The sequence below is a fragment of the Callionymus lyra genome, chromosome 16, assembly GCF_982586985.1.
Source record: "Callionymus lyra chromosome 16, fCalLyr1.hap1.1, whole genome shotgun sequence".
In the NCBI taxonomy this organism is placed as follows: domain Eukaryota; kingdom Metazoa; phylum Chordata; class Actinopteri; order Syngnathiformes; family Callionymidae; genus Callionymus; species Callionymus lyra.
The window spans coordinates 11,402,853-11,429,833 of NC_141833.1; the positions used below are offsets into that span (position 1 = coordinate 11,402,853).

The 26,981-nt window shown below is 38.6% G+C and overlaps 2 protein-coding genes across 3 annotated transcripts; both read right to left on the minus strand.

Annotated features, from left to right (window-relative positions):
• Positions 1 to 815: 815 nt before the first annotated feature.
• uqcr11 (ubiquinol-cytochrome c reductase, complex III subunit XI) lies at positions 816 to 2,881 on the minus strand. Its single transcript, XM_087810939.1, has 3 exons — positions 2,772 to 2,881; positions 1,665 to 1,791; positions 816 to 1,109 (listed from the first exon to the last, which is right to left on the minus strand). Exons 1-2 carry the CDS (start codon positions 2,819 to 2,821, stop codon positions 1,671 to 1,673), a joined length of 171 nt encoding a protein of 56 aa, XP_087667065.1. The 5' UTR covers positions 2,822 to 2,881; the 3' UTR covers positions 816 to 1,109; positions 1,665 to 1,670.
• Positions 2,882 to 3,457: 576 nt separating this feature from the next.
• On the minus strand, positions 3,458 to 26,981 carry tcf3a (transcription factor 3a). 2 transcript variants are annotated; one of them, XM_087810351.1, is made up of 20 exons: positions 26,545 to 26,981; positions 20,960 to 21,053; positions 20,584 to 20,656; positions 15,938 to 16,014; positions 15,608 to 15,683; positions 15,006 to 15,040; positions 14,769 to 14,904; positions 13,744 to 13,793; positions 11,686 to 11,785; positions 11,267 to 11,397; positions 11,052 to 11,187; positions 10,911 to 10,969; positions 10,221 to 10,299; positions 9,630 to 9,694; positions 9,367 to 9,540; positions 9,164 to 9,260; positions 8,946 to 9,078; positions 6,216 to 6,457; positions 5,754 to 5,900; positions 3,458 to 5,558 (listed from the first exon to the last, which is right to left on the minus strand). In XM_087810351.1, exons 2-19 carry the CDS (start codon positions 21,011 to 21,013, stop codon positions 5,761 to 5,763), a joined length of 1,857 nt encoding a protein of 618 aa, XP_087666477.1. In that variant the 5' UTR covers positions 21,014 to 21,053; positions 26,545 to 26,981; the 3' UTR covers positions 3,458 to 5,558; positions 5,754 to 5,760. The 2 variants fall into 2 exon arrangements, with proteins under 2 accessions (XP_087666477.1, XP_087666476.1); XM_087810350.1 differs by lacking the exon at positions 6,216 to 6,457 and adding an exon at positions 8,237 to 8,478 and having other exon boundaries at positions 26,545 to 26,963.

The window sequence follows — 26,981 nt, forward strand, 5'->3', positions numbered from 1 at the left end:
GACGTTGCATAATCACGCTGCCAGAACAGAGCCCACAGAATTCTGTCCGACCCCACCCACCCCACCCTATGGACTATTCTCTCTCCTGGCGTCCGGCAGAAGGTTCAGCAGTATCCGCTGCAGAACAGAAAGATTTAGCAACAGATTCTTCCCTCTGGCCATCAGACTGCTGAATGCAATGCACTATTTAAAACATTTATTTGTTCTATTTATATATATATATTGCACTATTTACTTATTTATACTTTTATATACATTTTAAAATGCAATATTTGAAACATTAATTTATTGTTTATATATTTCTCTATTTATAACTTAATATTTATACATACACCGGTCTGTGCCCACCGCCCGTCTCACCACCATGGGGAGCAGAGGATTCAGCCGCTCTGCTCTCCGTCTCTGGAATTCCCTACCACCCCAACTCAGAAACATTGACTCAATCCCCCATTTCAAATCCCAACTTAAAACACATCGGTTTAAAACTGCTTATTCCATTTGATGCTATTCCTTGTCTTCTACTTTTTATTTTATACATATTTTATTGTTGTGTTTTAAAATGTTTTATGTATGTAATCTATGTATGGCGACCTTGAGTGTCAAGAAAGGTGCCTTTAAATAAAATGCATTATTATTATTATACAATCACCCTATGCTGTGTTTTTTTAAACGGTTGCCAAACAACAACATTTCGTTGCCAGTTTTTCACTGCTGTGTTCTTCTGTGCAATGACAGTAGAAGAAAGTCTAAATTCAAAAAGTATTACTCATTTTATTCCAGCCATAATGGGAACTACACAATAATGACAAACAAGATTAAATATTATATTTTTACTTTTTGCCTTTAAAACATTCCACAACTTAACATGAGTAGACCGTTGTCATTCAGGCAGACTGTAAATTACAACATGGTTGGTATTGTACAGAAAAAAAAAACCCAGTCCTCTCTGTATTCTCTCTTCTTCGGACTAATCCTGCAGGAACCCACAGGACCCTGATGATGTGGTGACTTGCTGGACGATTGGGTGATGTGGACCTATGAGGCTCTGAAGAAGCTGGGATCGGTTGTTCATCATGTTGGTGCTTGTGCAAAAATGATTCTGCGAAAACCTAAGTGAAATAAAGACAAGTGTTAAATGGCAAAACGACACATTTATAAGTAACAGTAGCACCATAAACAGAGAATAGTTAAATAGTCCAACTTTAATATAAGGAATTCTTATCACATCTTACCAGAAGGAAATTCAAGAATTAAGACAAAATAATTGTTTTAAACCTCATAGTTATATATAAAATTACATTTAACTCATTTCATGATGATAAAATGCATCACCGCTCATTTCTTTAAATGCATTAGTTTATTATTATTACACTTTTTAAATTGAACTCATTTTGTTGAATTGAATAGCTGGGATCTGTTTTTCCTTTCTCCACTATAGTCCTACTTAAACTGTAAAGTCTCTTGAGACAACTTTGTTACAATAAGACACTTTAAATAAAATTGAATTGAAAAATTAAATTAAATTAAATAAACCATATTAACAACTATTTATCTTAAAATTACAATTAAATAAGTAAAACAGCAATGGTCTTATGACTGTCGAGATCAATGCAATATAATTTGAAACATTATTGCATTATAAAATAAACGTGTTGGTGACAAACCTGTTTTTATTCGTCATTCTTGAATTTGCCGTTAACGTAGGGCACATAATCCAAAATCAACCGCCAATCTGTAAAGTGCACCAAAGCAACACCTCCGACGGAGCCCCAAACCGCCATTGTTGGTAACCTGAGAAGGGGAAACAACAGCTTTTCACTCTAGAGTCGTGGGACAGTAACGGTTATTTAGTTATCTTTTTTTTTTTTTTAAACTGACATGATAGAAACATGTTGTCGGAATGATGGAAACTTGTTGCAAGAGCAAAATCCCTTATACCTAAATAATAAATATAAGCTAAGATGTCAAAATAAAACAGGCAAATAGTATTTTTTAGTAAACACCATTAATTTGACACTTCTGCACGTACATATTTTGAGTATAACCACATTCATATTCAACCTTTGTCTTCACTTGAATATAATAGAATATAAAACCAAAGTTTTTAACACAATCAAAGTTGTCTAAAGGTAAAGAAGTAAACATTAAGTAGTCTCTTAAATACAGATTGCGTTTTAATTGTTAAGAGCTGTAAAACAGTGTTGTTAAGATAGTGGCATCAAGGGATACATTTATAGCACTGATAAATATATCACAATAAAAGCTTTCGTCAACTTCTGTTCCAAGTTTCAAGAACTGAAGGCCGTCCGTTTTATATCAAATACATCCTGTTTTTTTATAATAATATTTGAGAATACACTTTCTACTTCTAATCGATGAGTTGCTAAATCCGAAACAAATGCATGATCAATTGAACATAAAACATGATAAATACATCTTATATTTATGTATAAATGTCACGAATGACCAAGTTAGTATTTCAACAAAATACAACAATTCGGGGGAACAGATTTAGAATGATACAATTATCATAATTCGTCTTTGGTATAATTTTTAATATTCACACAAGTCCCCAGGAATAAATACCTGCCAATTCTTACATTTTGCGGTAAATCAGTTAAGAAACATGTTAGAAACTGTTTTAAATTCGCCCCCAAAACATCGATGACCTCAGCTAAGCTAAAGGCTAACTTAAGAAAAGGACATGCATTAGTCGTGTATATAATGAAAGTCCTCGATACCTTTGCATAACAGAGTTTAACATGTCTTACCATGTTTTGGCTATAGCCACCAATTTTGTTCCGACTAACTTATTAATCATTTTGAGTTCGCGTGTGTCCTCTTCACGGTGGACGTTCTACACAGCGTTCAATTGAACTTCCGCCTGCGCTTATACACACTTCCCTCTGCGCAGGCGCTTCCAACCACTTCCGGTTCTTTGAAAGGTTAACGCACAAATCAAGGAAAAAATGTAAAACCCTAAATAAAATGTTTTGTTTACAATAGTACATAAATATATGGCAATTCAGGCAAGTCGTCGAAACGAGTTTATTATAAAAGTGATCTGGATCGTTGGGTTGCGCTCGTTTATATTTTGTTGGTTGTTTGACAATCATGCTTTTGAAATAATATAAAGTTTGTTATTCCTTCTTGTACCGATATCAGAAGGTAATCCTGGATTACTTTTTATTAACTCGTATTAAACATTTATTCTTATGTATTGTGCCTTGAGCTTGAAAAGGACACCCAGACCAGGGCAGCTGTGTGTGGTATCAGATGTCCGTCTAGATGGATATATTGTCTTGAATAACCCTAAAAACAACACAACCCTGTAACTGAAACAACAAAAAAAACGGTCAAGGGTCAACTTTCCAGCAACTTACCCATTTGAATTTTCATTGGCAGCTGCAGTGATGAGAGCAAAACAAGTGTGAAAAATAAATCATACAAAGTGACGTGTTGTTAATAAAAATGGCACATTTATTGCTACAATACTGTTATATACACAACAGTTCTGGATATCTACTTTGTATATAAAAATAGGAAACTGGAGGCACTTTGAGGACATCACCTACAAAGATATCGTCCTCAAGCATAGATGAAGACAGATCTGTAGCAGGTCATTTAAGGTAGAAAACAAAGAAACATCTGCCAACAAAGATGGTGTATGGGATACTGTGGCGACATCATCTACCGAAAGTAAAGTAGTGGATTTCTTTATCAAAACAAAAACTTTATCTCTGGAAAGGAAAAGAAAGCGATGACCGGGGGATTCGGTTGAACAACTGTGACCAAACAAGAATCCGCTGACAATGATGAGGCATATCATACAGTTAGTTGTACATACATATAACGTACACGGCAGTCAAGGACAAAAATATATATAAAAAAAGACCAGTGAATACATGATATTTAAAGTTTAGTTTCAATGTTTCTGCTGTAGGCCGAGGAGTCACCCCCACCCGAGCTACTGGCACACACACCGAAGCAGTCGCAATTATATTTCATTTACTATGGATGTTTCTTTACGTAATGATATAGCATCTGTTTCTTTAATTACAAAGTAGAATTCCTAAAATGCAAAATCAGAGATGCATTCAGGCACTGGTGAGGAAGAATGATATAAAAAGGCCGCCCTTTTCATTTGTCGTCTGATTGATATGATGGAACAGCCAGTTATGATGGAGAATGGGAGTACGGGCACTCAGCACAACATGATTCATCACACAGCCTGGTGTGAGGGGGGGAGGGGGGGAGGGGGGCAGGACAATTGATTTAATAACACCAGCGTGATAACACATCTCATCACAGGTTTATACTAAAAACAGATATTCTGTTAATAAAAACATGAGACACCACAACATGTGGTGGTAAAGCCAGATCGACATGTCATTGATAACATACTGTACCAGAACCTGGCAGAAGAAAACAACTCACTTTGTTCCTGGGATCTAAAGTGGGACTCAAACTTTCATTTTACATTTAACAAGGGGGAGGGGGATTTAAAAACAGAAAAAGGCTAGGTTTACCACTATTTTACAAAAAATGAAAATAAAAAATATTGGTAACTAAAACTTAGAAAAGGAAGATCCTCACAAGGGGCTTTGCAATTGTTCAAAATGAAGAAAAAGAAGAAACATTTAACAAAAAGCAACCAAAACAAGTCAGCCAATAGCGGCTTTCCAAAAGTATAACTAACACACATGATCCCTTTCATTACCCATTTCTGTCTTGGTTAAGTTTTTTTTTTTGTACCACCTCAAACAAGGATGGATGACTCTGGGTTGGATGTCCGTCTGAGATCAACCAACCTTCACAGACTTCCAGATGCTCCTGTCAATCAAACTCAGGAAGCAGTCCTGCGTCTTTTTGGCGGCGGCTTTCGACTCCACTTGCATGGCAGTGACGAGATTTTGTGAATTGACACGACTCAGGGAAATACAGCTGATGAGTCACTGTAGCGTTTCAGTCGAGGATTAGAAAACCACCGAGAAAAGTCTGTGGTCGCTGCGGAGCCACGTCAACACTGCCGACATGGCTGGAGGTCCTTCAGTCATCTCACAAGACAATAGCTGGGATGGCTGCTTTTGAAAAAATAAAAATAAAACCGAACACTTCAGGCACATCCACATGTAAACACCAGTTCCCCGTCTCAATTACAAAGGAGCTAAGACCTCAGTTTTAAAGGGGAATGCCAAATAATCCACCAATAGTAAAATCCTTACATTACTCAGACGAGCAACTGATCCAAAAGATTATTTGATCCAAACATGTTAATCTCCCAACATGTATAAAAGAATGTCTTAAAATACAACATTACAATATCTGAGTCCTCGAGTCGTCCTCACTTTTTGTCCAAAACGTGGCCGTTATCAAGATTAAACCTTTTTTTCTTTTCGAACATGCTGTGCTTTTTACTTTTTTATCGTCATCAGGAATGTGTCCGCATTCTTTGTCATATATGATGAGTGTTTTCCCAAAGTCGACTCATACACACTGAGATGATTGACAAAGATAGCAAAGGCCACGTGTTCGGAGGGCTGTACAATCAACAGGGTCTGGAAGAAAAGAAGGAGAATATCCAGCATTAGTTTGCTGACTTCTTAAAAAATTTAACTAAATTCTAAATCACATAAAGAAACTATTTTATATATTTGAAGGAAACAGCGAAGACATTTCTATTTACAACTAATGGTAGTATTACGACTTTGTGAATTTAAAAAGGTCAGAACTGGACTGTGCTGCAGACTGACCTGAGAATTACATGTGGCTGCCGGGGTTGTGTCCGCCGCCTCCGAGGCCCCCGTGGCCCCCGCTGAGTTGCATCTGGGGGTCCACACCCGACACCTTCTCCTCCTCTCTTCTCTTGAGACAAGCGGACTTTGGGTTCAAGTTACGTTCTTTAAAAAGACAAAAATGTGATCGGAAACCATGTTTTCAGTCCAGAAACAAAAAACAAAACGCAAAGCAAGTTGTAATATATAAAGTAAATATGAATGAAAGGGTTAAAAGGGAAAGAGAGAAGTGCATTGGCAGAAAAGCAGAGATGCTTCCTCGGATGATCTAATTTTCTTTCCCCTCTTTAGTTATTTTAAGCAAGCAGCAGAGAGCAGGCAGAGCGAATGATGCACAAACTCAAGGTGGAAGTGGCCCTAAAGCTCCGCTCCAAAAGATGTTCGGCTGTCAGGAAGTCAGAGCTCTACTGGCTGACCTACCTCGCACCTGATTCTCCAGGCCCAGTATGACCTGGACGGCCTGCTGCAGGATGACCAGCTTGGTCTGGGCCTTGTCGCTCTGCAGATGCAGCTGACACATCTTGCCCAGCTCTCTGAAGGCTTCATTAATGTCGCGCACTCGCACCCTTTCCCTTGCGTTGTTAGCTAGGCGGCGCTCACGCTCCCTCTGCTCCTTCTCCTCGACAGTGAGGTTCTCATCGGTCACGGTGACAACGCCGCAGCTAGGAGAGGAAGGTCGGAGGGGCTGGTTAACACACCTAGTCACTGTCACCCGCAGCGTCGCGGAGATGTGGCGTTTTTAAATCAGATCTTTTGGCTCCTGGGAATTGGGAAAGTTTGAGACCAACTGTCTTCAACACTAGAACCACCATCTACTTCCCTCTCACTCGGATTGATCAATTGGACCGTTTGAAAGTCATTCAATTTTGCAACTCTCTCACTTCCCAGTAGCTCAACAATCAGAAGGACATTCAAGCTCGTCATCAGCAAGATCGGTGGAATTGCTGAAGAATCGTTTCAGTGGGTTTCGGCTGATTTGGGATGGAGCGAGTGGAGGTGCGGCTCTAGTCTCAGGCTCTCCTAACTTCAATCAAAGTGGGGTATTTTTGTGGTCGCTGAGGTCCAGGATGGAAGTTTCCAACAACGGGACTGTGGTCGAGTGATAGATTGAGACGAGAGAAAGGGAGAGAAAGAGAGGAAGCAGAGCCCTGTGCCAAGTACACGTAGAAAGAGCTTGAGGTGAATAGACAGGAGAAGAGACGGTGGGCATCTTGATAAATACATCCGCTGCAGATGTATTTATTAGCATGTAGGCATCTGTTCAAAAATAAATGATGAGGAGGAATTAAATGGAAACAACGGGCAAAAAAAAAATGACCTACTGTAGAGAAGGGGTGTCAAACTCAATCACACAATCATTAGCCAGTCAAGGTTGTGGGCTGAACAAAATGTAAATTTACAAAACAATATTTTTTTGGAGGCTCAATACATTTTAAATATGTATCCGTGTGTGCTTCCTTCAGCAAACACAAGTCCTTGACTTCAACATAGGTTTTCCTTGGATTGGAATCATTATTTTATCTTGTCTTAAACACTGGCATCTTTATAGGTCACTTCATTGATCTACTTTGATTCGAGCCAAACAGAAAAATGACTTGACCGGGCCTTGAGTTTGACACCTGTGACCTTATGTGAAATGAGGTTGAGATGCATGTACGGAGATGGGTTAAGGTGTTACGCAATGGGGCAGAAGTACTCTTTACACTGCTAGACCAGATGTTTCGTGATCCGAGAACAAACGCATCACTGGTGACCACATGAAAGAACAAGTGGCAGTGCACCTGTGCAAAGACAGACACATCTACTTCTTTCAAAACCACAAGTAAGAGATGTGAGACCATGTCATGATAATGAAAATGTAAAGTAACTAAAATAATTCTTGTGTCAGTTACTACTTGTTTACTTACTAACAATTGTTTTAAAAGATTTCAGCAATTTTGTTGACTGGTTTTACTTCACTTCAATCTACCTGAGATTTCTGAATCCAAACTATCTGATTAGCAACACGATAAATAATTTCTTCTCGTTTCTGCATTATTGGAGGTGAGAATGTGATAAAGTGACGATGGGTCTGGGAGAATGTAGAGGTGAAATCATTTGACAGGACGATGTGCAACAGTACAAGAGTTAGTGGATGATAAAGAGACATATGAGATGCATAACGTTAATATTGGGAGTCGAATGACAAGAGACAACAGAAAAAAAATACAACAGATGCCCAGTGTTTGTTAGCAGAGGAGCTAAAACAGAGACAGAGGACGCCCTAAAACTGCCACACAGCTTCATCAACTCTTCTGCTGCTCACCTGAGACAGGTTTGGTTTCATTTTATAATCTTAATTTACAGTCGAATGAGATTAACGGTGATGTAGCCGTGTAGAAGTGTTAGTTCGTCCACACTATATTCGCGTCCTATGCCTTCCTCCCTGGACACCCACTGACCTCGAACTTGCTGCTCCAGGTTGAGAATAACATTAACGGCCTGTTGCAGAACGCCCAATTTGGTCTGCGGTTTCTCATAGCTCAGATGGAGCTGACACATGCGGCCCAGCTCCTTAAAAGCCTCGTTGATGTCCCGCACGCGAAGTCGCTCGCGAGCGTTGTTTGCCATCCTCCGCACTTTCTCCCGCCCAGCCTTAACCTCCACTGGAAGATCTTCGTCATCCTCATCATCATCATTCAGGCTGCCAGACAGCCCATGGTGGATGAGGAGGGGGAAAGGGGGAAAAAAAAAAAACACACGGATATTTGACCCAATTATAGAACAGTTAAATCTCCACAGCCAATTAGATGTGTTAATGTCATTATCAATTACTGAGCCTTGTATTATCATTATTATATTAATCAAATAAACGTAAGTGTAATCTGTGGTACTTTTAAATATATCCTTTTACATGAAATGATCTTGTTATAAAACATAAGTATTGCCCACTAAATGAGGATAAAATATTAGATTGTTGGTGAAAAGGCTCATATGATGATAGTTGTAGTTATTAGACGTTTCCCAATTTGGCCATCAAGACCAAAATGATGTTAAGATATTCATAAAATTAGCAGCGACAGGGCAAATATATTCGAGAATATTGTAGAGGGATCAAAAAGCTAGTCACTTAGAAAGAGAATAAACTGAGATGAAGGACAATCCAAACACCTTGATAGATGGGAGCCCTTCATGTCCTTGTTCTCGTCCTCAGACTTGTCCGTCACTGAGCAGTTGTCATCGTCATCCTTGTCCTCTCGTTTGATATCAGCACCAGTGGCACGAGCCAAGCTGCTGGCCAGGCCTGAAGAGGGAGGGCAGAATGCAGAGCCATCAGCAAAAATAAAATAAATATGATTTTTTAATCAATAGTATAAAGGAATTCGTACTTGTGAAAACTTCAGCCTGAGAGGCTGAGTTATGGTGACCGTGCCCGTGTCCTCCACTAGAGGGCAGACCGGCAGAATCTTCATGGAGACTGGCGACCTAGAGAGGAATTTGAGTTTAATTCACGCATTGTGGTGCAGGCAGAAAGTATTTTCCTCAGAGAGTATCAAAGAAAATGTCTTTTTTATTTATTTAAGAAACCCACAAGTCCAGGCAGGCGATTCGCCAATCCAATTGCCGTACTGGCAAAACCTGGAGGCAAACCCAGGCCAGATGAGAGCAGACTGTGCATCTCCTCCATTCCTGGTGCTCCCTGCCCGCTGGCATGACGCTGAAGAACATTGATGGCTTCATCCAGACGGTCCTCCAGTTTATTAGCCTACGGAACAAAAAAAATGCAGGCGCTCTTGGTTCATTTACAGTAATATAATTAAAAGTTTGAATTTAAGCTCGGGATGTTTTCCTCACCATTGTCTGATAGTTGGGTGACGGTGTGGCCTGACCAGAGGAGCGAGTCCACTGGGATGCAGAGCCTGAAATCACATGGTTGTTTTTTTACCTACTGACTTACATACTTAGATTGCATTAGGCACAGATACTTTAAAGAGGTAGAAAGTAGGTGTTTGCTCAAATGTATTGATTTGTCCTTAATTTTACTATGGCAATTACTGCAGGTTTATTGTAAACAAGCAATAAATTGGAAACTCAATGAGAAAAACTAAATCAAAAATAAATCAAAAAATACTGGGGGATTTGGATGTATAAGATTTTCAGAATTCTGTGATGTGTTTTAGATCCCCGATTGATTGAAGTGAAAAGGGAAGTGATCCAGGTCTCTTTGTATTTATAACATATTCCCCCTTCCTCTCTAGTGAGTTATATCAGGTGTTGACTCTCTGCAAGGTGAAGCTGTGAATGTTACATCCCTTGTTTTGAAGGACAAGAGATTATAATGCTGGAGTCTTTATATTCCAGTTGACTGGTTACAGAAAATATTTGTCTTTGTTACTTATTTAATCAGTGTGTTTTCTATTGTTTACAAAAAAAAAATTCACAGACCTGACACAGCTTGCGGAGATCCAGAAGGAGTAGACGGAGACGGGGAGTAGCCATTACTGTTTGGGTCTGAGGGATAAATCTGAAAAAAAAAAAAATCCTTGTTCAGCAGTGTTGATCCGTTATAAAGTAAACAATGTTCTGATATGAAATCCAACTCTCCGATAGTTGCCAAATAGTACATTAGAAGGTTGACCTATTTTACTGAAACTGTTAATGTTTATAGAATAACCCAGTTGTCAACTTCATAACAAGATGATTATTAAAAAGCAATCACAATGTAATGTTTTTAAAAAGATGTCTTTCTTAAGTCTTAATATCACCTCTACTACATTGTATGATGTTTAAGTGAAGGGGAAAATGAACCATTTTCTTTCCTTTTAAAAAAAAAAAAAAAATCTGACATTTCAATTAGGTGTTAAAGTTTTAAAATCTTTAAATATACAAAAATATATTAACTGGTTACATTTAATCATATATTTCACTGTTGGCGAATCATATGTTACCCTTTATTACTTTAAGCTTCATCAAGTCGTTATTTGTCAAACCTCTTATGGGAAAAAAATTATAAAATAACATATGATGATGTTTATTTATACTTTCACATCCTTTAAAAAAAAAATTGATAACATAAAAAGTTTATTACATGTCGTGACATTAAAAAATAACGGCTCTGAATTAAAAGAGACTCACAGACGCCAGCGCTTTTCCAATCTCGTCACCTGAACTTCCAGGTACGACGGCCCGATTACCTTCAGGAGAGAGTGAAAAGAAGAGTTGTTGGACGAACTTCATGTGGTGGCGTGCAAAAATGATAAAGAAAAGAGTGGCTACCCATAATGGTGTCACTGGCAGCAATAGGAGGGGTGTGGCTGGACACGCCAAAGCTGCCGGAGCCTGAATGGAAGCCATTGACCTCGCTGCCATGCAGGGGGTAGTTTTGGGGAGAGAGGGGTAATGGCTGCCTTTTCTTTAAAGTGAAAAGGAAAAATAAAGTCAGTGTCTGTCATTAGACATCGCGTTGATGAAAAGTCCAAATCTCAGCTCACCAGTCGGTCTTGGGGGTTGATGGCGGTAAAAGGCCCATGTTGATTTAAATGGTTTCCCAGCATAGCAGGGTAACCAGGCTGGACCATTGACCCAGCAGAGCCCCACGAGTCTGGGGGTGGGTGGAGGCCTTCTGTCAGCGAAGGAGAAGGGGGAGCACGAACAGTCAGGGACAACCAGCCACAGGAGACAAGAAAGACAATGAAAAGCACATATGAGACACGTCATATTACTGTGACGACTTCATTCAAGCATGAGGTTGTGCACAAGACGCCACATCTAAACACTGTATCCGTCAAGGAAGCCACAGCGTGTTTGATGACCGTTCCTTTGGTGCTAATAGTCAGGAAGAGCTTACTACTGAAGCAGGAGAGATGTTTGGATGCATGCAAAACTACACAATGAGCGGTTTCTAACCGACCTTGCACGTAGAACGGTGGTGGGTAGATGTTTCCTGCTTTGGAAGGCGGATAGCCAGCATTGTCCCTGTTGAACTCTTCTCCGGAGGCTGGTGCATAAACCTGTAGGCATTTTGCAAGATTACTAAAAGCAGTGACTTAGCGTTCACACTTAAATGACTTAGGAGTGAAACCGGAGTGACGCTGTGATAAACTAATAAAGAAAACCCAGTCAGGAAAGCATAGCAACCAGGAACACTCCACCAGATTTATGGGCTGAATTGTGGGTGATAAAATAATGGCCTTCTTTATTTCTTTATTTTAAGACTGAAATAAAAAAAATCACCATAAAACGATGAAAAGGTCTGCAGCTGATCAATTCTAACCAGGTGCATCATAAAATGTATTATATAAACTCCAGGTACTAGCTGAATTGTGACATTATACACAGACAGGTACTATATAAATATATTGACAGTGAGTCAGATATAATAACTGCTTTAACTAAATTAGGTTGTTTTCACTACAACGCATTTCATCACTAATAACTTAATAAGAAAATAAAATGTCCCACATGACGCCGTGTTAGTGATAAATATAAAGAGAGATAAAGAGTCTTTATCCCTTCAACCACCTAACATAACATAGTATAACAATACTATCACTACTTGTGCTATCAAATGAGTAAAAATCAACAGCAGAAACCACGTTGGGATTGAAAAGGAGAAAAAAATGGCCTTGCAATGAAAATAAACTGTCATTAAATATCTCTATTAAATATGTTCTGTTCTCCGAGGACAACAACACGCTTGACGTCTTCCAAAACCCGCTGAAGTACAAACGTATCCTAAGGTAGACAATAAATCGTCTTGAGAATTGCAATAACTGTTGACGAAGCGGCGACCTTGGCAAGAAGCCTTGGAAATGTTCTACCCTGAACTGGTGAACAGACTGGTGTGATCCAAGTCGTCGCGCCAAATAGATAGCAAAGCATGATGTGGAGTCTTCATCGATCGGTGTTGAGATCCTCCCACGCAGCGCAGGAACATCTTGCACTCGAGAGAAAAAAATGGACCATCCTATATGGTGCAGATTCATATATATATATACACGTCTGTGTCTGGAGCTGATTTAAACCTATTTATCTCAAGTTAAAGGTACAGGATGTCCGGAGAATTTCCCTCTGCTACTGAATTCTACGTAAAGACAACAAATACAACCTTTTTTCAGAATTTGCATTATCACAGCTTTATTCCCCTTTGGATTATCCGGCACCATTTACGAGTGCTAATGGTCACTGAAGCAAAATAAAAATAGTTTCACCGTGCAGAGTAAACGGTCACTGAAGTGAGGATCCGTTTATATGTAGAAGGGCGTTAAAAAAAAAGGCAACGTTGTAAGCCACAACATCCATCTTAATCAACACTGTTGGACAAAATCAGCGATTAAATTGTCGGAAAAGCTCAATTTAAATAGCCGCTAAGTTTTCCTCCGTAATTTCATTAAACAGAAAGGAAAAAATAGGGAAATAGAGAGGAGAGAAGAGGGAACGGAGTGATGCACTCCTAATTACTGAACCATCTGCCGAATCCTGGACGGCGGCCAACTCTACTGGCAGCTGGGAGAGAGGGATGGGGGAGGGAGAGAGAAAGGGAAGGGCTGTTGTTCGTGATGGTGGAGAGCGGGAGGGGTTGAGGGGTTAGGAAAGAGGGAGGGGAGAGGAAGAAATAGTAAAGAGGAGGAAATAGGGTGCTCGGAGAGTGAGACTTGGAGGGAAAAACGAGGTGGAGTCACAACCATCAAAGCCCAATATGAATCCCTCCAGTGATCTGAGGAGTGCACTTGGCAGTGGGGAAGAAATGTGGCCACAATGTAAAGGGCCTGCACAAACAAGCCTATAAATACATGCTGCAAATGAGTGAGTGCACAAACCAGAGGCTTCACGTCGCTCGTACTATTTCATATTAGCGGGTTAAACACACAGCTGTCGCGAATGCAGCCGTGGAGGCGACCACAGACGCTGAAACGCGGAAATTGGCTTGACGGACATGTTGAAGGCGCTAACATTTGTGGACACTCACCGAGGAGGGCAGACCTGGGGGAACCTTCCGGATCTTTTTAGGATGCGCATCTAACAGAGGGAGAAAGAGGCCTTGAGCTCACAGATTTAAAACAAGTCAAAGAAAACATTTAATCAGTTGTTCCAAATACAACAACATTCTGCAGGGCTATCGCAAAATAAATAGGATGTTCCCTTTACTTGATTTACGTGGTTTAAATGAGCAGAATCTGCTTTAATTTTTAATTTTCTCTGTTTAGAAAATTAACCTTAAGAGAGAAAAGATGTCGTTTGTTCATGACTGAGGTTAACAAAAGTAATCAGAGATATGAAATTAATTCAGAATTAATTCACACACATGTGTACACTGAACATTATTGACTACATTTCAATATTTCTGTCCAGCCAGCAGAAACTAATAGGAGCGACCGAAATGAGTGCCTTTACTGCATGTGTTTCACAAGTAATACCTTAAACCATAGAAAATAAAATGTCCCGCATGACGCCCTGTTAATGATACATAAGAGTCTTTAAATGCTGCATGTTTTTAGATGCACAGCTAAAGAGTTCACACAATAATTTAACAATAGTAATTATTATAATAGCAATAACCTATAGTCTAAACGAACTGGCCTACCTTTCAAACTGAGCAAAGTGGCTGTACATCAAGAAGTAGCTTAGCCCCGATTAGTTCAGAATGCTTAACCAATTACCCAAATCTCTCCCTCGCTCGCTCTAATCCAGAAGGCACTAAGGCAATAATATTTTTAAGAAAGGAAATTAACGTTTGATTAATAAAATAAAATTGTTTCTATTAGCTGAGTCTTACTGTGGTTCCCCAAATGTCTTTACTTTCTTAGATGGATTCCTCTAAGGTTTCATTTATTGACCAAAAAGGTTTGGCGGAGACATGTTGTGACGGACATTAATAGAAATAAACGTCAGTGAAAACTCTTCTTGTTTTATAATCATTGAGTTAGTGACGGAAATAAACAAGAAAACCTCAGAGTCATATAATTAACAGCCCAATTAAAACGACCGTCTCACCAACTGGGTCTTGTGAGGGCCTCCTGCGAGCGACGTTCCCCTCGTAGGAGGGATAAAACTGGGAATTGGGCTTCAGGCCAGATGGGGAAAGGGCATCAGGACTGGGCATTGGCATCTCATTGGGCATGAAGCCCGGCTGCAGGACATGGTGAAAAGACAATATAGACCTTAGTAAGCCGACGGTGAAGAATCACCAAAAGAGCAAAACCTTTTTTTTTTTTTTTTTTACTTAATTACCTGATTTGCGAAATAAGGCCCCCGCTCTGCCTTCCCTGTAGATCAAGAAAATGAGGACATGATTATGAAAATTGGGCATTTATGTCAATATTAAATCCCAATCTGGCCGGCCCACACTGGCCCATCTGCCGCCTGGGTATATATGAAGTTTAGTGTTTATTGTTCAGGACAGGCAAACAACAACAAATTGGCCCCTTTATAGATGGTTGAGGAGCGATTGTGCCCTTCCTCTCCTCCACCAATGGCAGTTTAACAGAGAATGACTATGGGCCAGTGTAATCCCAGGGGAAGGACCGTGTTCGTGCATGGGTGCCCTTTACAGCCCCCCACCCCCAACTTCACACACGAGTCCACGGCACATAAACAAACCCCTCCTGCTCATCCCTCACTGATCACCCATCGCCACCTCAGCCTGAATAGGCTTCACACTTAGGAGCGTCGGTGTCTAACCTGCGACAAACTCCTGCCCAAACTGCACATTCTTGACGTTCACCTTTCAGTCTCCACGATTAGTACAATCTAATAGGGACCAACATGTTTCCCCGAAGTCCCGACAGTTGGATTTAGGTTTGAACAGATAAGCCAAATTTAAATCTACTTACCGACAATTCCTGATCCAAACATGGGAGTGGAGGCGACGCCCCCTTGCTCATTGTAAATTCCTTCTTCCCCATATCCCTGGAGGGGTGAAAAAGTGGATGAAAAACATCATTATGGTAGCGTAATTGTCCTTTATTTTGGTTAATAGCCGAACGTATATAATACAATAGAAAGTGCATTCTTTTTAAAAAAGCCATTATATAAATTGCAATTAAATATATGAACACATTTGCTTTACAGAAATTGTTTGTTGGTGTTAATATGAATGTTGTACATTAACTAAAACAAGCACATTGTAAAATAATAATCATAGTAATTGATGGTAGCCGTACCCGTCCCTGGCCGAATGATGGAGGGTTCTGTTCACCTTGCCCCCAGGGACCGGGCCCACTCCTTTCATCGTTTATGCCTGGTAAAAAAACAAAACAAGGAATAGTTTAGCTTTTTTAAACTATTTAAACATGAGGTTACATTCTTTTCTGCGAGCAGCTTTTTAACTTATTTAGGCTTCTTAGACAAACCTTTATAGCAAGCTCCGACTCACAGCTGACAGAGAAACAGCATAGTGACAGTGCTGTCACACATCATGGATATGAGCCTGAGCAAGTTTGAATAATTAACACTCAGTATGAGACTCACAGATTCATTCTCAACATTCTTCATGCCCCCACTCCACTCCTGTACATTTTCCATGGCAACAGTCATTCAATCGCTCTTCCAAGTTCTCACATTCGGCACGACTTCGCCATAATGCGGACACGATATCCAACTCGCACGGATGGTGCGTCGCTCACGTCTCATCTTTTTTTGTTTTGGATATATTTAATTGATTAAAATATAATGTCTGTCCATCACCCCCCATCTCTTAATCTCCTCTGGAACCGCCGATCAGAATCCTTAGGGGGAAGCTGAAGCTTAATTGTGTGCCAATTTGCATAATTGTGCATATTAATGAAGCCGAGGCCTATGAATATTCATATTTTTGTTTTGTTGTCTAATTAAAAAGCAGAGCGGGGAGAAGGTGGGGGCGGTGGGTAACGCAGGAATGATGACAAGATCAGCAGTAGAACAGAATGATGGGTCCACAGCGCCGAGAGCTGCTAGATTGCCGTGACAAGTGTGATCTATACGTTTGACACAAGCAGAATAAGAGATGAAGGAGACAATGGCTTCTCCTCTCCTCCATGGCGGATCGTCACTTTATACGTCAATCAATTTACTAAAGAGTCAGGTTTTTCTAGTGGAAAAACAACATTTGTAATTGTTATTTTTTAAGAAACGGACAGGCAAACCTTCAATGTTGTGTCAATAAATTCAATCTTGTGTGGTTGGATGAAAGTAAAATGAGCATGTAATGCTAAGAACACATGTTCGTTGTGACATGTAAACACATTTATCCGTGGATTTATTTAAAGTATCGTACCACAGTGTGCATCACAACATCAGTTAAAAAGAAATATAATTTCAATGAAATAAATCCTAAATCTTGAAACACACTTAAGGAGACGGGGTAACACAAGCAGAGCAGAATAAAGCCTTTTTAATGCTTTTCAGCTGCTTGTCTGTCTGTAATAGGTTTAATATGGACAGCTCAGCCTGGGATAAGTTGATCTTACCAATCAAGAGTGCAGATAGAAAATGTCCCAACAACCTGTCCCTGCCCCATTTCCCCCTAAGCTGAATAAGAATCACGTGACATTCTTTTCTTTAGTCTGAGGATCAGTGAATCAATTGAAAGAAAAAACTTTTGTTTGTATCATTGTATCAGGTAATCAAATATCATTAATTTCTCCTCAAGTTAAGATACTTTTCAAACCAGTAGTTGGTAAAAAAAATATTCTCTTTAGGAAAATATGTAATTGTAAATAGATATTACAAACTTTGGATTCAAGTGAATCATCGATAAGCATTGTTTAAAATGTAAATAATCATTTGATTGTTCAATGGATGCGGTTGAAGAATATACATTAAAAGTTTAATAGTATTGACAATAAGTTGGATATGAAAGCATTGTTAAGCATAAGCATCTAAAAAAATCAAACAAAATGTCGATAGCATCAGGGTTTTTTTTTAGTTTCAAACACGACTCATTGCCCCTAAAATCATTTAATTTCCAGCCTTTACCTACATTTTGTAAAAAATACCACTGGCGATTTTTATAGATCATTATATTAAAACATAGCTGCAGTTATGCAACACACAGCCGAAATTAATGGATGACGATCTCGGCTCAACTCCACGAAACCACAGCTGCTCATTAGCTGCTAAAAAGGGTCAAAATCATCAACAGAATATTGTTTAGAGTTACATTAATATTCTGCATTGTGCTCCTCACACAACCTTTTTTATTTTCCTGAACACAGCAGCAACGGATTAGATATCATCTAAACTTTTAGTCAAGATGTAAATGGGTATTTTAACGACATTATCAGAGTAAATGTTTATTAATAAAGTAAACTTTTTAGAAAATTATACCATATATTTAAAAAAGAAAAAATATTTGAAACATGAACAGCATCTAATGTTCCACAAAACGTTTTTTGTGACATTTTTAGAACAGACCACGAGAGGCGGTGGGCCCCCAAGTAGTTAACGTTCCTTCCCTAATCATGCTGTAACTTTTTGCATGTATTTATTCTACTACATGTTTTACCACGTTAAAGATTTATGACTTTCCGGCTGAGAGCAAATGTTATGGAAAGCGTAGCATAAAATAAAAATGAGCAGTATAATACTCAGACAGCGACAAAGAGAAGCAGGTGAGTAACATCACAGAAATCCTGCCCCCCCCCCAAGCTCCTCTCCTTCCTGCATGCCGTTTAAAACATACTAAGTCTATAATTACAGAGGAAGAGATACTGAAAACAGTCAGACAATTTGAGTCATTGGCTTGACGGCTGGAACCCTGCAACAGGGCTGACTAAACTTGCAGACGTGTCATCGTGGTAACAGGAATATTGCCCCCAGCCCCGTCCAAGTCAGTCCGTCGCTCAACGCACACCTTTTTCCTTCCCTGGGTCAAGTGAGTCACACATACAAACGCACAAAGCATGATGTCACATCAATTCCCATGAGAGTGAACGCTGTAAACGAAATCAGGAACAATGTACAATAACAGAGACGCTGCCGTTGTAACTTGTGGCCCACGGGAGAGTTCTGAAAGACAATGCTGTTTTCCCCAGAGGCAGTAAACCTGCCCAGCTCACACTCGCTGGTCCTTGTACCGACCATTTGACAAATTAGACACAAAGTTCTTTAAACTTGAGCACCGACTAGCAGAATACTTCAAACCAGTTACATTTTTTCACACTTTCTTAAATTAATTTAACTATTAACTTTAACGTTGTTTAAATCAAATAAATATTAAAATGTAGAATTTGTCAAGCTGAAGTTAAGAACATAGTATGGATAGGAGCGTACAAAACGTTTGTGTTAAGCATTACATGACGATACCATCATCCTGAAATTGTGCCTGAGCGTAAACTCACAAGTCATAAGGTCACCAAACAGACAACAGTTGACATCTATGCCATTCTTTTGTAAGTGTGCGCCTCACTTTTTAAGAGAAAAGGATCCCATAGATAAAAGAATCAAAAGAAAGCACCCTGCTCCTCCCTCTATACCCTTTCATCTTCACTTCAATATCCTGTTTCAATTTTAACACCGTCTTTACGACGCACTGCACTTTGAGAAGGTGAAGGCAAACACCTTGACGGTGACAAACCCATGTGTAACAACTGCATAGGTCATGAATCTAAGGCTTGATGATACAGAAACAGACAAACGTTTAAATAAATAATTGAAAGAGATTGGACAAAGGAAAAACTATGATTCAAATGTTTGGATTATCTAAACCACAAAGTAACAATCTAGTTGAAGAGTCTATTAATATTGCTCTATGACTCACAGACATGCAAGAAGGACCCAGCGATGAAATCCCTCAAAAACAAATCAGTCTCATGTTAGCCAGAGCTAAATATGGCGCTTGTTGCATGTGGTTACATATGCAATATATGTTATACAATACCGGTGTATAACATTATATCATATAAGGGTCCTTCAAAATGCCCCCCTCCACCCCCATCCCACAAGCCTATGCTTTCCAATAACCAAAACCCTTCAGGAGAAATATGTGTAGATGTTGTTATAATGTAATCAAAGCATGGCACTATAAAGCTAAAAAAAAAAATAGTATAAATTAATTTACAGCGCTCAGTCCAAAAAGCTTTGAGGGTTGTTTTTTTTTCGATAAGAGCGTTTGAACACACTGCACATAACCATAAAATGTGATTTTAAAGTGTTAAATGTTTTATATTTAAATAAGAACATATCATCACAGAGATGTATATACATATCAATACCAGACAAACATTCCAACATCTGCTGGGGTTTCCTGATGCCTGCGTTCTGTTTAGAATGCTGGTTCACTTCAAACGAAAAAGAAAAGTCTGTGTTGTAGATATCTACCCTCTGTTTAATTACATTATTTAGCTAATTGAATTTTAACACCAGAAATAATTAACTTTTACTCCATCAAAACAGCTGATCTTATTTAAAGAACTTGAAATTTTGGTGCAAGAAACTTGCGGGTTCTAAAAAAGCACTGCAATGAAAAATGCAGTGGTCTACATTACGAAACGACTACAGGTTTTGTTACCATATCAGAAGGTTTCCTGAATTCATACATTATTATTCAGGTACAACTGCATCAAATAGTACTAAATTCTTTTTTTTTTTTACATGGGAGTGATGGCATGAAGAGTCAATGAGAGTTTAACTATGAGGTTCAAGCAATTAGGTAATAAATGCATTTTTAAATGCAGTATTCTGATATTTTTTAATCAAATACAATTAGTTATTGTTAAATTGCTGTTGATAGATAGAATAAAGGTGTACTTATTACAAAATACAGTTTTCTCCAAAGGAAAAGGATGAAATTAACTAGTCAAAGCATTGAAAACAAGATTGTTTTTCTTACCAGAACCTCCAAACTGGCTGCTGGCAAGAGTTGTTGGCCCGTTCTTTCCATTTGCCACTGGTAGTTCAAACATCTGAAATGAAAAGAAAAATAAACATTAAACATGTTTCCTGTGCAGAATAAACTAAAAAAAAAATTAATAATGATAGCAAATTCTATTCCACCAATAAAATATGAGATTATTAAGCTACTACTAATACTAATACTGGCAATCTGAATATAACATGAATATCTGTGTTATCGGCCCAATATATCAAGTATGCCAAACAACCACTGACAATATTATGTATGCATCTACCTTAAAATGAGGTACTATTTAATTCCAACAATATTCTGGTCAGTCAATGAACACAAACAAGCTGCAAAGTTGTCTTACCGCGGTAAAATCCAGCAAGTCGCTGAGCTCCTTGTCTTGTCCCACTGCAGCCATTCTCTGCTGCTCACTTGGCCCTTTCAGTCTCCGCACCCCACTAAAGGCAGAAGTAGGGAACGTTTAGTGTAAGTTACCCATTTCTCAGAATTCCATTTGCGCTAGCAAAAGCATGCAGGCTTGGCCTAGATATGAGGAGTCCTAAAACCAATTGCCAAAAAGGCATCCCTGTTTTCCACATATCAAGTATCAATGCACTTGATCAATACTAGGTCCAACAAGACAACAAAACATATGTAAAACAAAGCAAATGTTGATTCAAGATTTTCACCACACAAATCTGTTAAACATATATTTGAGATGGTGTCATGTCATTATTGGTGCTAATACATGATTACCCGCTTTTAGATTCATCCGAGTCTATAAAAAGGAAGGATATCATATGTCCGAAAATTGCTACTGGTACATGATTTGGTGCGTCACTACTCTCGCAGAGGTATTTGGGATACTGTATGATCAGTATGACCTCAATGTAGAAAATGGAGATTTTTTTTTAAACAACATAAAAATGTATAGGTTTAAAAATGTATTAAAAATATAAAATTAAGAGGATGCCACATATGTGGTCATAAAATATCCCTTTCCCTCCCTTATGTACTTTAGAATTCAATAGGTCCGGTGTTTTATTACTTTTACGTGCCTTGGAGAATAAGTAGCTCTTTACAAATGCTTCAAAATGTTGTGTTGATTTAGATCCATCTCGTTTTATCGCAGCCTGTTCACTTTTCAAGATTTGCATTTCAAAGACGGCTCTTCCTGGATTCGAGACTATTGTTCATAATTTATATGTTGTCTCAAATAAACATATTGCTCAGAGAATTCCATATTAACACGTGAGATGTAATTGTGACAAATTGAAGTTTTCCTGAGCATTCATTTGCTTTACTTTGAATTTCATTTGTGGCAAAGTACTAAGAGAAATGGCATCTTAATGAGTTGGAGGTGTAACCGTTCCAATTACATTGTATAATAAATCCAACTATACATCAAATATTCTCTCTTCTACTACTGAGCGTTCAAAACTGAAGAGCAACAATAAAGAGGTAGAAATGTTGTGCCATTGGGAGCATTATGACATCATTGTGATTAACTGATCAAAAGGATGAAACTAGCTGACTTAAAAAAAAAAAAAGAAATTCCAACACGCATTCTCATACATCATACATTATAATCAAGAATAAACAAAACAGATCCAACCCGCTCCCTACCATCTGCAACCAAACCATCAGTCAACCCTGAGTAATTGCTTCTCTGTTAAATACTGCAGCATAGATGCACACAACACGCTCAAGCATGATACAACTCAACCAGACACTTTATTACAAGCCACAAGACAGAATATCGTTGGCAACAGAAGGTTAGCCAGCTAATGCTTATATAAAAGGGTTAAGTCAGAGATGCTTCTTATACCTAAAGAAACTACTTGTATTTCACAATTTACACATGGACAACAAATAATGTAATTACCATTTCTTTACTCGATTATACGTTGTTCCTTTTAACCCACAAGTCTTTTTAAAAATACTTTGCGGCATGCATTTTTTAATTGGTTTAACTATTCTAATGATTAGTCATATACAAATAACTATTCATTTTTAAAAGTGTAGCCATTACCATGTTTGGCTGCTGCCATTTTAAAAAGACAATATACTTTGGCTTTGTGTTTTTATTAACCAAGGAGAAATTGTATTAATAAAAATATTGTAGAGAACAAGAAAATAAGTGCAGCCTCATCCCAGCCTTTCTGCAAGGTTTACAGAATCCAGACCAATGATTTCTACGGTCCAGCTGCCATGAAATTGCACAACAATTCATGCTACTTGCATGGCCTCTCAAACAATCTCTGCATTATGTTACACAATTGATTGGGGATTACATTTGATGAAGAGTTCCAGAGATATAATTTAAAGTGTCACACATAGCAGTCCCTATACTTGAGCTGGAGTTATATAAAATTGATAATGTTTCTGGTGTCTCTGATGTTGTCTTAATGGCATTATTTAACCATTATTAAAAGGTTATATTTCCAACATATTTTAAAATCCGATCTCAAATAAAAACACATGGGATGCGTCAAAGGTGTGAAGTCATTCTAAAGTGTCTGCTAACTTCCAATAAATGTTGGTTTTACATATTACTTGCTCATAAAATATAACAAATACTTACTGAGACACTCACTGCACTATACATCTGTTCATTGTCTAATTTTGATCAGATCTGTGATAAAAAAAAGAAGCTTTATAGTGAGACCATAATCAAGCAAAACATCCTAGTACTTTTTTTTTTATATATAAATTAAATGCCACATGATTTCTAATGACATGAATTCTAAACTATGACAACATCTCCGTCATCTCTGTTCATTTAAACATGTGAACCTCTCTCTCTGGTCTTTCTTGTTCTAGACCTCACATGAACACACACTTGATGTCAGATTTCCAGACCAAGTTTAACTTGGCAGAATAAATGTCTAATGTTTAAGGGCTAACGTGGAGAACAAAATACAGGAAAATTATCAATTGTGGTCATGTCTGACCACGATGTCACAAAAAGAGAGAGAAAAAAATCTTAACAGAAAATCATCATTTCTGTGTCATCAGGAGAGAGGTCTCTAATGTGCATGTTAGAGCTGATATACATGTTTGTGTGAATTAGATAACATCAGAAAAAATATATATTAATAATGTCATGTGTGAGGGAAACTCAAGGGAGTTGCTATACATCATGCTGCACTGATGAAGAAGGATGAAACAAAAATGGAAACTAGGCATTTTACAGTTTCAAGGATAAAGCGCACACAGGTCCTACCTTAGGTCCAGGTAATTTTCCAAAACCTCAAATACTAGGACAGTGGACAGCCTGGCATCTGGTTGTTTGCGATGTCTGAACGTCAACAATTTGTTGTGACGCAGTGAGACTGGGTGCTGCAAGCTACATTCTTGTAAGCGTCCAATCACTTGCACATGTGTGAAGTTGGTCCTTAAGAAGACTGCATTTTGTCTTGTAAACAGAGTGGCTGCATGATGGCATCCACAGATGTCCACGGACACGTCCACATCACAGTGCATGTTTGTGTGTGTGCATGCACCCTGGGTGGGCTATAAGCAAAACTAGCAAATCAAAAACCAGACAGACAGCTCCCCTCACCATTAAACCATAGTTCCACCAACTCTCCTGCGCTGTGTCGTCATGTGGGCTGTCTTTTTATACTACCAGAGTTCCCGCCTTCATCACAAGAAACAGCATTTCTCTTAGATATCTGTAATCAATAATGGCTTTTTGTGTGCATGTGCAAGCACAAAAGAGCATCTTTAATTGTCTTAAATATCTGGCAAACATTTCTAAAAAACGAAGGGTGTCTGCAGGTTTAAGCATTTCTTTGAAAGGTTGCGTGTTAGAAATCCATTCAATATGAGGCCGTCTGGCCTTTTTTAAGACAAGAATTACTTTGACTTAATATGTTATTGCATTTCTTAGCAAGTAATACAAAAACCAATACATTGTAATTAACTTTTTTTCCCCTAAATACTTGTCAAGACAACCGTACATCTCACTTCCCTAAGGTTTTCCTTTAACATTTAAAACTCATGTAACATGAGCTACAATGCAGGAGCACTACAATAATAAAAAAATATATATTGTTAAAACAACAATGTGTCCCAATAATCTAAATGATTGATTCTGAACAAGTGATAAATGTAAGCTAGGAAAAAAGGGAATGACTGCCAGGATAGTGAAAGCATCACAACTTCCCTTTCGCAAGACACTCGATCCACTACACAAAGTTATGAAGAAGTCTTTCATCCTATCTCGGTAAACATAATAGATTCAGCTGGTAATTGGAGCTCTCTCTAATGGAGAAGCAAAGAATTAACAAAGGAAAATACGTTGCTCAATTGTATCAACTCAGAGTAAGTGTAATACACTTGGTTTCTTATTTTAAAGTCTATGGACATCGGAGAAATAGGACAGATCCGCTGAAATTCCCCTTGTATAACAGTGTTGCTTTACCAATCCATTTGTCTTGTCTTAACCACATTTGCTTTACATTAATTATTTTATGAGTGTGGCCTTTTGTAGAGGACCCTGCATGACCAGTCAATGCACATGACCTTAGAATAATACAATTTAATACAACAAAACTTTATGTTAAATGGTTTTTCCAAGTCGCTAATAATCATATCATTATGGGTAATAACACAACGAAAATAGTGTGCTCGTAACTAAATATGCATGCTCAAATTGTTTCATATCCCTGACGAGTTTGAAAGAAATTCCATCATACGATACGTTCCTAACAGTGGATTCCCATTCAATTAAATATGAGATACATAATATTATTTATTACAGCAAAAGTGTTAAAGAAAATACTATTTTACTAATTTAACACATATCTTTTAACCACAAAAGGCCAATCGGATAATCGAACAAGCATCATAGTTAAACATTCTGCATACTTTCAAAGTAAAACACATAGTTCTTAACCTAAATAGTATTTGTGAACATGACTTATAACTGTAGAAAACCTAAGAATAAGTTTAAATTTGAATCCCATCTCGCAAAAGCGCTCTATCACACTTGTATAAGTCAAAATATTTGGACTATATCGTCTCAATGGTCTGAGGTCAAAATGGGGGATTACGCCTTTAGCCCCTCCTAACAAATGGAAGTTGCTGTTCTTGTGCACCCCCACACCAAGTCTGCACATATGGAGAAAAGTTTAAAGGAAGGAATAACAACACCAGATCGTAGATAAACTCAACCAAGGGCCAGTTCTCCATCAACGCTGTGTTTATGGGGATTTTTTACAGCCTAAAATCCTGCTAGACGTTTAAAAAAAACCTGTTGCCCGGAGTCATGTCGAGTCGAAGATGAACACAAAGACTTGGCTGGCTAAGTTTTAGCATTGTGAATAAAGCGATCTGGGGGATGAAGCCTCGACCTATATCGTCATTGAAATACTGTTTCTAAACAAAAATCATAGACTTGTTTAGGTTGAATTAAATTTAGGGGATTTAGACGTGGGTGCAACAATAACCCCCCAAAGCATTTACGATGCTAAAGGTGATAAATACTTGGTTGGATTCGAAGGAGAAAAAAAAAGGCAATTTGTTGAATATAAAGTGTGATCCGTTTAGTCACACAGTTAACAATACAAGATAAAGAAAGAAAAAAAATGTATCGTCTTTGGGTTAAAATATACATTTTAACTGCATATTAATCGACTGTTATTTTTTTTTTTTTCAAAAACAAAATGTAATCTTCGTTAAATCATCGGTGTCATCGTCGAGGATCAAACCTCTTTGGAAAACGCTGGCCGTTAGCTCGCAGGGCTAAATAATAGCCGCACATAAAGCCTCTCTTTAGGCCGGAGAAACCAACATCCAGGACCCCGCTTTTCCCGGCGCTGACACTCAACTTGTAACAAAAAGACGCTTAACACTTGCGCTTCCAATCCCGCCACACGACAGCTTGTTTTCACGCAAACACATGTCGTCGGCGAACTCGGCTATTCGCGATCGTATATTTACCTCGATTCAGTCGTGGGGCATCAAAGTGAGAAGCAGTCGTTCGGAGTGGCGAGAAAAACAAAGTTGGGGATCGGATCCTTCCCCCGTGGTCCGGACTGATGAAGATGAGGAATGACTACGTTCAAACACCCCGCAGATAAACAGCCGCGTTGCCTTCGTCACGATACAGAGAACATTTCCTTTCACATAAAAACACGCGGTAAATACTCCGTTTCGTTAACGTTGCATTAGTAATCGCTTCAGTATCCAAGTAGACATTTTAACAGCCTCCACATTGTAGAATCCTGTGTGGTGTATCCCTCCGCGGTAGAGCCCACGGGAGGACGCAGGAACAGCGGTGTCCAATTTCAACCAAATCAAAGAGACCCGACGAATTTACCGTCTGCGACGTTTCGATAATTTCAACAACACACCAACGTATATATACGTTCAACCAA

Coding starts and splice junctions, on each gene's coding strand:
- uqcr11 (XM_087810939.1), bottom strand. CDS start 2,821: ATGATTAATAAGTTAGTCGGAACAAAATTGGTGGCTATAGCCAAAACA. Junction 1,792..2,771: donor GTGGCTATAGCCAAAACATG/GTAAGACATGTT, acceptor TCCCCTTCTCAG/GTTACCAACAATGGCGGTTT.
- tcf3a (XM_087810351.1), bottom strand. CDS start 21,013: ATGGCTGCAGTGGGACAAGACAAGGAGCTCAGCGACTTGCTGGATTTT. Junction 9,695..10,220: donor ATCTCCGCAAGCTGTGTCAG/GTCTGTGAATTT, acceptor ATGTGATTTCAG/GCTCTGCATCCCAGTGGACT. Junction 9,261..9,366: donor CGAATCGCCTGCCTGGACTT/GTGGGTTTCTTA, acceptor ATTCCTCTCTAG/GTCGCCAGTCTCCATGAAGA.